Below are 13,214 nucleotides of genomic sequence, written 5' to 3'. Positions count from 1 at the left end.
CCACACAGGAATGTAGCAGAGCCCAACTGTTAATCTGCTCAGTGGAGGACAGCAGTAGCTAGATTAACATCATGCTGTTTTTGTGCACATTTCGAAATATCGCATCAGGAAATGGGGATGTAAATGCCAAAATTTCAAAAAAAAAACGTAAACAACCTAATTTTCAAAAAAGTTTATACTTGCTTGAGGTAGTTTAAGACAGTGTAAAAGAGTTCATGCACAAATTTGGCAATGGAAACACATTGCAATATATGTTCTAATTGAACTCACAACATGGTTGTTTACACTGATGGTGTCTTGCTGGTTTTCCCCTAATGCTTGACAACATGGCTGGTAACAACAACCACAGATGTGTTTGGACTGATGAGAAGACTAAAATATTCCAGGGCCTAAATCATAAAGAAATTGCACATTTATGCATAAATTGCCAGGCCAACTACTTGTTTTATTTCTAGGTTGTAACCTTTACTTCTTAGACATTTTATCACAGCCATGTTAGGGTACAATAGCTATAGTTTATCTACTCCGGCCACTTGACAGAAATGTTCCAATTAGCATTTTTTTCTTTTCTTTTCTATAAATTCTTTCAAAAGACTTTCTTCACATTGACATGTGCATTCCAGCAAAGATGCAGAATATATTAATGTGTCAACACATGTCCAAGTGCATGCAGGGATTAGCCAATCAGATCAATCCCTGGGATGTTAAAAGGTGAGGATGAAAGAAAAACAGTGGTGATACAGAACGTGGAGGAGTCTAAAGCCTAAAAACAAACATGGTGGTATCTCCACAACAGCAGAGCACCCTGACATGATGCTATCTGCTAAAAAGGAAGGGGGTGTGGGGGATCTTTATGACTTCAAATGACCTTGTTATCCCTGTTGGGATCAGACTAAGAATACCCTCCCTGTTAGCTTTCCCTGGTCAGGTTACTTGTGGGGAGAAATGGAAGGCAACAGTGTTTCCTTTCAGATCACTGAAGAGGTGCCAGTGCAGGACTGACACCACACACCAAATTATCTCTGACTAGAGAGCATGTCAACTCTGTCCAAAGCTCCTCATGTCGGAGGACTGATGGAGGAGTTGGACAGGACACTGGATTGGAGCACCAAAAGTCACTCTGAATAACACCTGCTCCCGGTATAGCAAAATGCAACAAATTAGGATTTTATTATGGAGGCAGCTTTGCTCCCTGCTGAGTTCAAAATGAATTAGACACACTTCAAGGTTCGCAGTCGCTCTAAAACTGAACAGGGGCAGCACTACATCAGAACTCATGTCAGGAATAAGTTCAGGGCTTGATTCTGTTTTCAGCTACTGTATATTTAAGAACATTAGAAATAGGCTAAATAAACCTGACTTTTTCCATATATATACTAGTAACAACAAAGTAATTACCAGACAATGACTGAATAGGAATGTCTGAAAACCTCTAAGTGATAAAATTGCTTCAGGGATAATTCACCCAAACATAAAAATGTAATCATTATCTACTCACCCTCACGCAAATGGAAGGTTTAGTCCACAAAGCAGTGCATCTAATAAGGTATTGTAGTAATCTCCCAAACAATTGGACTGAATGGGGACCAATTTCCAATGTGAAAAAACAACAACAACAACAACAAAAAAGACATGAAATGTTTCTATTATGCTGGTGTGAGTATTCGGGGTGTCCTGAAACCCAGACATTCCAAGTTGTTTTGAAATAAACAGAAAATGGCTTAACGATGACAAAACCTAACCCCCCCCCCCCCAAAAAAAAAAACACAGTTGAAATTCAACAACAACCAAATATAATGTATTAAAGGCTGAAGTAGATGAGAGATATACCAGAGAAGAGCAAAGTTAGGATATGGCTGTATGTTTTAGACTCCCAGCACATTCGATGTCCAGGTTTTCAGAAGATCAGTTTGGATGTGTGACACTGAGTGTGTGGAGGAACCTCTGGTGTCTGGTGACATTCCAATGATTTTGGAAGCCCATTATGATCCAGTCTGCAACTTCAGCATAAGCTTGAAAATGCAAAAATGCTGACAGTGGACTTTTCATGTGCAGTTACTGTGAAGCAGCAAAAAGATTGGCACATTCACACATTCTGGAGTTGTCAGTAAGGAATAGATGTCATTTATTAAGTTAAATTTGTAAAACCCAAAGTATTCTTATCATCTTGACTTTCTTTTCTACTGTCAGGACAGCATTACCAAACAATCAATAAGTCCTCAAACCCAAACAACCACACATTTTGTCATTTGTTCCTAACGTTTGATTTGACTCTTTAGTGCTGTTCATACGTTAGCATGCCTGCTGGTGGCAGGAGATGGTGCCCTCCAAAACTGTTACAAATAACTGTCACAAATAACTGTCAAAAGTAATGATGTTTATGATGTTAATGTATGATTAGGTTCAAATCAGCCTGTTCCACCCCAATTAACAAGCACAGAATTTGCGATTATGTGAATAAGATATTATAAGATAAATATGAATAAGAGTTGAAAACAACGCTCAATTGGGTAGTGTGACTGATGCCACCTACTGGCTGTAGTAATTATGACTACTGCAGGAAACTAAGACGTTATATGATATCAATAAAAGGAGAAAATAATCAGTATGTGAAGGCAGACAGAGCCATGGATGAATTGATACATAGGCAGATAGGCAGCTGGGAGACTTCAGCACAATACCACCCTAGCTTCTGAGGGGAGAAAGCACCTTTGACAGTAGCTATCATTTGAGGGATATTTCAACAGCCCCAATAATCCAAACCATGATGTTTTCAAAGCCTAAGAATTTTTGTGGAGAAAGCAAACCAGACCTTACTAAAAAATCTGCAGTATCAGAGGGTCAGAACAAATGAATTCTATAGCTTCTATATATTGTAGTATAGTAGCTGAGTGTAACAACAACCCTCTGGTTGTTTTTGACCTCCTACCTGAACACAAGAAAAGGTTTTTCAATGATTCTTATGATGATATATATGTCTATTTCTGATTGGACCTGCAGCTGTGTTTCTTGATGTTAGTGTCTTCCTGGGCTATGGACTGAAAACCATGGCTTGGTTTTCATTGTTGCAATAACATACAGAAATGGACTGTGGGAACAGATTATGTGTAGGTAGATGGATGTTAACATGTGAAGACAGTCTGTGTTTAGGTGCACGGGATGATTGGGTTTAAGTGTGTGAGATGTTTAGTTTTAGATGTATCTGACATTAGGGGGTAGATGTATGGGATATTTGTGTTTAGATATAAGAGACACGGGGCATTGTGTTCAGGTGTATGGGGCGTTTGTGTTTAGGTGTATGGGACGTTTTTGTTTAGGTGTATGGGATGTTTTTGTTTGTGTATCAAATGTTTTTGTTTATGTGTATGGGACATTTGTGTTTAGATATAAGAGACATGGGGCATTTGTGTTCAGGTGTATGGGACGTTTGTGTTCAGGTGTATGGGATGTTTGTGTTTAGGTGTATGGGACGTTTGTGTTTAGGTGTATGGGACGTTTGTGTTTAGGTGTATGGGACGTTTTTGTTTAGGTGTATGGGATTTTTTTTTTAAGTGTATCAAATGTTTTTGTTTATGTGTATGGGACATTTGTGTTTAGATATAAGAGACATGGGGAATTAGTGTTCAGGTGTACGGGACGTTTGTGTTTAGGTGTATCAAATGTTTTTGTTTATGTGTATGGGACATTTGTGTTTAGATATGAGAGACATATGGGGAATTTGTGTTCAGGTGTATTGGACGTTTGTGTTTAGGTGTATTAAATGTTTTTGTTTATGTGTATGGGGCATTTGTGTTTAGATATTACAGACTTAAGAAACATTTCTGTTAAGGTGTATGGGACATTTGTGGACATTTACCTGTCTGAACGGAAACTCAAAAAGAACAGCCTTAAAGAATAGATTAAGTCTGCAGCACATATTAATGTGATGACATACCAAAGGTTATCCACCTTTGTAATAGCTCCAGGTTAACCGTCAAACCCCTCTTCCGAAGATACATCCTTGGTGTTGGTAGATGCATTTGAAAACTAGTTATTTATGCTTAGCTCCTTATTCTAAACTAAGCTGACCAAGTTCTGCTCTGTGTTTGGATCATCTTCGTACTCTACTGTTGGGGAGCAGGATGTGAAACTCTTCCTATCAGCAATAACAATAAGCTGCCAGTCAATGTCCAGATAATAATAACACTGTAATGTTAACAAATGACGCTGAATCCAGCAGGTACCAAACAAGAGTTTAATATCAGTATTCTCATGTACAATTATTACACATTTAAATAAATATTTCATCCGTAAAATTATTTTACACATCCTCAAATAAAAATAAATTTATATATGTATAAAACAGACATACATGGGGCAACAAGAACATGAGGGTGAGGGGTGGTGGGCTCATTTTCTATACTTCAACTCTACAGTCAAAAGAGGAAAGCTGCCACATTGTTGATCAACTGTGTGATCCAGTCATGATTTCGACCCTGCACACCCACCACCACATGCATTACAATATGCAACATGTATTGAACTCTTTGACACACTGTGTGACAGTTTGAGTGTGAACGCAGGGTTCCCAGGCAGTGCGGTAATCAGGGCCCTTCAAGTCTCCTTGAGCAGCAGGATAGAATCCAGAGAAACTCCACAGGGACAACTAAGCAATGTCCTCCCATAAGTCAATGAGTTATGTGCATCTATGAACACAGGTCAGTACTAAAGGTCTGGCGTACAAAAATAGATTTCTCATGTTTTTGTCTATTTACATATTTTTTCTGTTGATAGAAATAAAAAAAAAAACTACACATGAAGATATAGTAGTGTTCAGTATACAAATGTGGAGCAGGGGAGATGAGTTTATCATGGAAATTACTCCAGTCTGTCAGCTTCTCCCCTTCATCTTTTCTATGTCCCACCTGTCCTCAGCGCTCTGATGAGTATTGTGTACGTTTAGTCCTTTGACTGAAAGGGTAGTGGATGAAGTCAAATGGCCGGTGGTGGCTCGGGTGGGTTGGCTGCTGACCCCTCGGAAGCCTCTTCATGAAATGGACCTCACGTTGGTGCTGCCGTGTCCGTGAGCCTTTCCGTGGCCGCCCACGTCGGGTGAAGGCCATGTACCAGCCCTCGTAGCGAGCATTCCTCAGTGCTGTGTAATTGTTCTCCAACACAATCTCTGTGAATATACAGTCACGGCCTTGTCCATTCTTCTGCAGAAACACACACACATGCACACACACAGTTTATTGGAATGTTAAGAGAGAACAACTCAATGTACAACTTCTCTTTATAGAAGATAAATGTCAGATGTATAAAAGCAGCCTGTCGCCTGGCCACACACACATGTACACACACACACATGCACACACACATGCACACAAGGAGCCCTCCCCTCATCATGTACATGCAGCATATGCTACAGTCATTACAGATCAGAGCAAGGAGGTTGCTGCTGCTGGGGGGGACAGTATGCGTGGACCCCCCCCCCCCCCCCCCCCCCCCCCCCCCTTAGCAAACATCCACTAAAAACACAGCAGCATAAAGTCTTCGTCAGCCAACAGTGTCTCCTCAGTCCTGCTCTTATATTCTGTTGCACTGTGGGTCAATCTGAACTTAACAGGGCCTCCAAAGAATATTAATCGATAGGTCTGAATATGTCTCATCAGCTCTGGGCTGTGTGCAGAAAGCACCACGTTGCATCAGGTTGTTGACGTGGAACAACACAGCAGATGAAAGGAGGGGCTCAATCTAAAGCTTGCTTATATTGTTACACAAATACAGTGAGATCAGCCTACTGTAACAAGCTCTCACCTTTCTGGACAAAATGGTGTGTTAAAAATAGTCGTGATGCATTCATCTATGCAATGTGTGCGTGCGAACACACACACGCATACACACTGGGGCTGGGACAGGCTGTGATGGGGCAGATGGTATACGAAGCAGGGTGCTGGGTGGGCGGGGAGTGTGTGTGTGTGTGTGTGTGTGTGTGTGTGTGTGTGTGTGTGTGTGTGTGTGTGTGTGTGTGTGCGTGTGTGTGTGTGTGCGTGTGTGTGCGTGTGTGTGCAGAGAGAGTTGGGGGTGCAAGGACGGCGGCAGTTCTGTTTATTAGCCATCACAGTAAGACACAGTAGCTTCAGCCCAAAACATACACCTACACACTCACATACCAGTGATGAATACATTTCCAAGACCTAAAGCTGAGCCCTGACCTGGAACTTCCTGCTTCCTCTAAAGCCTGAAATGATCATAGATACACTGAACACTGAATATATCTAAATACATATATATATATATATATATATATATATATATATATATATATATGAGGTCAAAATATTGTCGAAGGTGTTATGCATGATTTTAGGTTGTTAAGCCACTATCAAAGCAGAGGGTCTTCTCACCTTGCCGATGAGCTTCCCCCTCTTGTTCATGCAGATGTAGAGGCCAGTCTCAGCTCCCTTGAGGCGCACACGGCTCCCAAATGTGTCAGTCTCCACAATGAGTTTAGCTGCAGAAATACAAAAAGCCACATGCATGAGCTTCAATGGTGAGCACAGAGAGTAAGCAGAACCAGTCTACACTTCCATCTGAGACTACTGATGATACATGGGCAACATACAGACACACAAACACACGCGCACACACACAAACACACACACACACACAACCGATATTTCCAAGCATGCACTGTCCCCTCTGCTCTCACTCTCTTGCCCTCTCTCTCTCTCTTTCTCACACACACACACACACACACACACACACACACACACACACACACACACACACACACACACACACACACACACTAGAACCTGAAGAATGATTCCTGGGGATTTATGAAATCTTTGCAAAATGATAAAAGCATGTGTGTTTGGCTTGTGTGAAAGCTGAAGAGGTGACACTGGGAGGCCTGTCCAGACATTCAGCTCTATCTTTATCTCTGCATTCTGACAAGTATTATGAGACAGTGTGTGTGTGTGTGTGTGTGTGTGTGTGTGTGTGTGTGTGCATGTGTGCGCATGCACAGGTCGTTTCCATTCTTATGCTTCAAACAGAGATTTGAGCGAAGATATTGATTCCGAATGTTGAAAGCAAATAGCAGATGATGTATATAAATTCCAGTTTAATCCACATGGTGTCATAAAATGGTTCCATGGCATTAGCTGCAGGGCTACACACGTGCACTCTCTCTCTCGCTCTCTTTCTATCCTCTTGCTGCATTCTCGTTTTCTGAAGTTCCAACATACTAACCAGAATCTGTAAACGAGTCATTGTTTACAACCCCATGGACCTGAAGGCCAGGGTGGCTGCAAAGCTCGAGGCCAATTTAGGTTCTTAAGCCGGTTGGAGTGGAACTATGCAGGAAATGTTCAGCTAGTAAGATGACTTTTAATGGCTCTTCCAGACCCGCAAGGTCTCTGGAGGATCTCCAGCACCAGCTTCCTCTCCACGAGCACAAACCCAGGCCGGAGCAGCACCACCTCATAATATACTCCATCAAAATATATAAAATTACAGAGGATTTATCTCCCCTTCATGAAAATGAAGAAATAAATATCGACACTAAATACTGACTCTCCTGGTAAATATCACTGCCTGTCTCTGCTCTTAAATAGCTTCAATCATAATTAACTGCTCCACTTGATACTGGCCTTGAGCCATGGTTAAAAAAAATGCAGTAACATGTTTCCTCCCCGCTACAAATAAATCGTTCAATTTAAGTTCCATGACAAAAAAAAAATGTCGACGAGAAATAAAATATTTATCATGAATAAATACATACGTATTATTTGTAACGACACATTTGAACGGATTAACCAGAGGCGCGCATCACCAAGTAAAATTCCGATCAGCAGAACAATAATAACAAAAAAGAGTCGTTACCGTGTACATCTCCGTCCTCGGCCATGGCGTTGATCCTCTTGCTGGGTAGGACCTGCACATGCTTGCCGCTGGTGCGACTGTAGAGCTGGTAGATCCGGATCAACCTGCGGCTCACACGGTCCGTCACTTTGCTCTGCTCGCTTACATGCTGCGTGAAATTAGGCGGGGACTGATTGGTTACCTGTCAGAAATTAGATGTCATCACAATCAGTTTGTGTACATGTCTACTGTTTGATTTTTCTGCTTATATACATCCTGACGCTACAGCTACTTCAGCTCTCCTTTTTTCTCGAGTGACAAGTGTAACAAGTGAGACGTGTTGCCAGATCAAATTAACAGCTCATAAAAGAGATGATAGGTTGTGTGTGCGGGAGACAGACGCAGTGGAATGTTTATCATTTTACTGTACACTAACATGCGCGTCCTCTTCCTGAGATCGGGGTGGCTACGGTGGCTAAAATTTGTAAAATTTAACCCACTACATTTTTCTCAAGGACCAGTCCCTGCTGCATTGATGCCCCGTTGGCCCAGTGACCGCACGTCTGAACCAGAGGCCGGGGTGCTGCTGCTGCGCAAAGGCCGCGGGAGCTTCCCTCCTCTGGCTGATATTCTGTTGAGCATCAAAAGCTCTGGCTATTATATTTACAAATTATTATTCCGACTTAATTGCCCAACTAAAATAACTATTCTAGCATATTATGTGGCAATAATGACAAGCTGTGACTTACCTGAGCATAGTAGCAAAAGGCGAATACGTGTAGAAACCTGCGAAACAGAAAGAGAATTGGAATAAATTATGAGGATTCCGAGCTTTGGTGTTTTCAGTGTGCGTTACAGAGAAAAGAGGCACTCACAGATAGCTGAGTTTGGATGGGAAGGGTCGCATGTTGGATAGAGGTGAAAGGTTTTCAAGTAAATTTAGACAGGGTCCTCGCAGAACTGCCGAGGGTCTAACTGGAAATCAAAGTCCAACGATATCATCAAAATCCACAAAAAAGGTCAGAGGTCCTGACGAGAGGATGAGCGCTTATTTTTCACCATCCCAGGAGGCTCCCTCTGCTGCTCTTCTCAGCAAAGGTGATGAATGACTTGAAGTGAAGAATCAAATAAACTGTGTATGTCTGTCTCTGACACGAGGCTGCGCAAAAGTCCAAGTGCACTTTCAGAAGCGTTAAAGTTTCTAAGTTTCAATTTTCAGGATGAAACAGTCTTCGCGCTGTCAGGCTGCTTTGTAATACTCCAGGTGTGTGTGGTCCGGTGCAGAAGAACGTCGTCGGGGCTCGGGATCCAACCTCGGACTGTTCCTACTCCTGGCTGTGGAGGGCTTGGGTGGCTCGGTGCTGCTGCTCCGCTCGACTGTGGCAGGACTGACTGACTCTCTGCTCCCATCACACACAGCTGTCAAGCCTCTCACTCGCGCTCACACTCTCCTGGTTAAAATGGCAGGCTGATTTGCTAAGAACAAGCCCCCTTTTTCTACAGAACAAAAGCGGACACCCCCACACCCCCACACTCAGCCCTCCCTCTCCCTTTGATTTAAAACATCTCTTCACCTGAGGAGCTCCACGCGTGACAGGAGGGAGAGCCGAGGAGGAGTCTTAGCTCCTCAGACATCAGCAGCCTGAAGACCCACTAGAACCCGACCTTAGCCCGTCAGGATGATGATGATGATGATGATGATGAGGAGGAGGAGGATGATGATGATGATGAGAGCCCCTTGCTTCAGAGCAGCCATGCGCAAATTTGTGTATTGACACAGCTACGTGTGAGACAAATTAAAAGGATTACAGACGATTAGCGTTTCTAAAACACTCCCCTTCAATGAACATAGAGAGAGAGAGAGAGAGAGAGAGAGAGAGAGAGAGAGAGAGAGAGAGAGAGAGCAGCCACAAACTCACTTCTTAAGACTTATTCATGAATCTCTCTGCACACAGTTCGTTCAAGAGTAGCTGGACATTCACACCTCTCCGCCTGGCTACTGACATGACAGCAACCCAAGACACATTCATTATCTGCTTCATTAACGTGCCATTATTAGTTTGACTTTATTGATTGGCTGGACCATTAATTAGTCCTCTCTCAGTATCGGCTAAACAAGAGTATAGAAACTGTCTGATACACAAACACTGAAGGAGTCATTCAATTAGTCCAAGAGGCTACAGAGGACCGTTCAGACACCAATCTGCAACAAAGGCGTGTCAATAGACTCGTTTAACCACCAATAAACATTGTTCTGCGATTCACCTTGATGAGATGTAACGCAGCCCAGATTTGGCCGCAGGACCCATTGACACCACGAGGGGGCGATCCAGAGAAGAGGGGAGCTCTGCTGCTGTCCAGGCAGCCAGACTATCTGCTGCAGGTTGGATGGTTGCATTTTCTGTTTCCTTCCCTTACTCTTATTAGCACTTCCTGGACACTCTCTCTCTCTCTCTCTCTCTCTCTCTCTCTCTCTCTCTCTCTCTCTCTCTCTCTCTCCCTCTCTCTCTCACTCTCTCTCTCTCTCTCTGTGTGATGAGCGGCAGGTAGCTGCCACTCGGGACCCTGTTCAGGGCCTGGCTGCCCTCCCCTTAACCCCAGGAGCCCTGCATCCATCAGCAGCCCAGCAGGGGGCAAACACCCTTCCCCCTCTGTTCCTGCTTGCCCTTTCCTTGCTTTTCTCCACTCAGGACAGGCTCAACCAGTGTGGCGTTTAAGAAATCAAGCATGTATAATTTCAAGTGTGACAAAATTTTTGCAGAAAAAAAAACAGAAGGAAGACCTGGCTTAAGGTTTCATATTTGTTGTTTCTATGAAAACGTTCCAGCTTCGATGGGCTAGAGGAAGTGGAATCACTTTACTTGAGCGGTATCTATTTTCATTCCTTCATTTCTGGAAACAGACAACAGCATGCAAGAGTTGTTAACATGTTTTTGTTTGGGGTGGATTTGAAAATATATTTAGTCAAAATTATGTAGTCACTAGTAATGACAACTGCCCCATAGTTTAGCGAGAATTCCCATGGGTTAAAAAACATGGGTGATGTGATGATTGAGAACACATATCTGGGCCTGTCCTACCTGCAGAGAGGACAAACAGTAAAAGTGGGACAATGGTTTTCGAGTTTCAGGTGTGTTCCGACTCATTTGTCGCTCCTGATGAAGTGATGTTTATCATGTGTTTGTTAACATTAAGCATGTCTTCGGCCATTGCATTCGTCACGGGTCAGGGGTGTTCAATTTGAAAGACTTGTTGCTTTATGAAGTACAGTAGGTGTAGATTAGGAAGTGTGTGGGGGCGTTCCTTCCCTTTTTCAGTCTCTACCTTGGTTGCACCTCTCTCCCTTCATAGCTACCATCTGCCACCTCCCCTCCTCCCTCTCTATACTGAGTGGACATGAGCTTTACACAACCTGCACGTCCACAAATGTTGAAGCACACCTCTGCTAATGAGCAGTTAGTATTTGTGTCCAGGTGGATCTGATGCAATGCAATAGATTGTAAATTCAAGGGAGGAGTGAGAATATGATCTTTTAGACTCCATTCAATCAACCAACATGAATGTGTTAATGGATTATGTTCCAACTGCTGCCTACATATGACAGAAAATTCAACTCACTGGGCCAACAAGTTGCGGGGCAGAAAATTCATTCATATAAATTTGATTGTTGAGGTTCTCCCTCATTTTTAAAGATGCGGAGATGATTTTAGTAGGAAACAACAATGAAATACAATCCAAAGACATCAAACGAGACAGTTGCAACTAGAGGCTGGGGCCAAAATTAAAGACTGACTCTTTAAATTCTAATTCCAAATTCTAAGATAGATGCATGCATACAAAATACATGCCTGTTCAAAACTGCAAGATGTACATTTGATGGGGGGGGGGGGTGAAGACCACCACAGTGACTGTCTGACACACACACTCATCTAATTACACACCCAGACCTGCACACTGGCCTCAAATGGACGCTGTCCTTTGACATGCGCATTGGGCACACGGGGTTGAGCTGATGTCATGGGGTCATGTCGATGCAGAGGTCAGCTTCACATGTGTTTCATGACTTGAGTTGTTACTTGGAGATGACCTTAGAGGCTGGAGACAAAGATGCATCTGCCATCACTGTCCCGTTTGTGACATGACATGCACCATTTCTGCATCATACATAAAATCACATGAGATGAGTTGTTGCAGTGGTAACTTCTTGTCCATGCTTCTGCCAGGGCTAAACAGACACTAATGTCAGTGGCTTAGAGTAGATGGACCCATAATCTGCAGCTGGCGGCTCAGTGTTCCTGTGAACACTCCTAGAACCTGTAGAATAAATTCCCACAGCTCACCTCAATCAAAAAAATCCTTGCTTGTTTCACGTTTACTTTAGCTGCATCACAGATGGAGCAAGATTCACCGCATCTCAAAATCATGACGTACATTGTTTAAATTTCCCAGTTGGCCTCCTGCATCATCACATTTTTATATTTGGTTGAACATAGGTTGTGATGACATGTGACAGAAATTCACTGTCAAGCCAATATTTAATGCCAACAGCAAACATCAGTCATTATGACAATCATATTTGGTTGGTTTCAGTCCAATGTTGGAGTTTGAAATCACACCAGTAGTATTTTTTTTATGTTAAATGAGCATAAAAATCAGGCTGACAAAAATTATTGGACTGAAACCGACCAAATATGATTATCGTGATGACTGATAATCATATTTGGTCGGTTTCAGTCCAATGCTGGAGTTTAAAATCACACTCGCAATAATTTTTTGTCAGCCTGATTTTTATGTTCATTTAACATCTTTCTGACATAATATTGATGTGCAGCTGGACCTTAGAACATCTCACACTCAACAGGACTTCAACATATCATGTTCTTACATACAACAGGATTTTTTTTTAACCCTGCATTTTGTCTTACGGACAGAAAGCAAAGTCTGAAATCTCCTGACCTGCATGGTATTTCTCTTGTAACTGTCAGTTATCCAGACTTGCTAAGACTTTAATATCACAAGTGGCACAGTAGATGTCAGGGGAGAAGAAGTTGCAAATAACCATTAGGTTTGGCTTCCAAAAACAGGTTATCATCTATCAAACTGTCTGAAAGATGATCTTTGTTTTAAGCACACATGTGACACTGTCCTGTTCTTTGTCCATTGTAGATAGTGCAAAGTGAAACACCATGGTGGGAGCTATACAGTATTTTCTGCCTCAGCCCTCTGGATGTTACTGGGCTGCTTTTCACAGAGAGAGAGAGCGAGAGAGACAGAGAGAGAGAGAGAGAGAGAGAGAGAGAGAGAGAGAGAGAGAGAGAGAGAGAGTAAAAAAGCCTGGCCACATATGGTACTGAGAATGAGCTGAA

At 42.6% G+C, this 13,214-nt stretch overlaps 1 protein-coding gene across 1 annotated transcript; it reads right to left on the bottom strand.

Moving 5' to 3' along the window:
- Positions 1-4,910: 4,910 nt before the first annotated feature.
- Positions 4,911-8,755, bottom strand: fgf8a (fibroblast growth factor 8a). The gene is made up of 5 exons (XM_086180040.1): positions 8,724-8,755; positions 8,598-8,634; positions 7,870-8,050; positions 6,387-6,493; positions 4,911-5,195 (listed from the first exon to the last, which is right to left on the bottom strand). The coding sequence occupies exons 1-5, from the start codon at positions 8,753-8,755 to the stop codon at positions 4,911-4,913; spliced, it is 642 nt and encodes a 213-aa protein (XP_086036166.1).
- Positions 8,756-13,214: the final 4,459 nt, after the last annotated feature.

This window comes from Aulostomus chinensis, chromosome 16, assembly GCF_037954235.1.
Source record: "Aulostomus chinensis isolate RoL2024-O1b breed Wild chromosome 16, RoL_Achi_v1.0, whole genome shotgun sequence".
Classification (NCBI taxonomy): Eukaryota; Metazoa; Chordata; class Actinopteri; order Syngnathiformes; family Aulostomidae; genus Aulostomus; species Aulostomus chinensis.
This window is presented reverse-complemented; position numbering and strand designations above follow the sequence as displayed.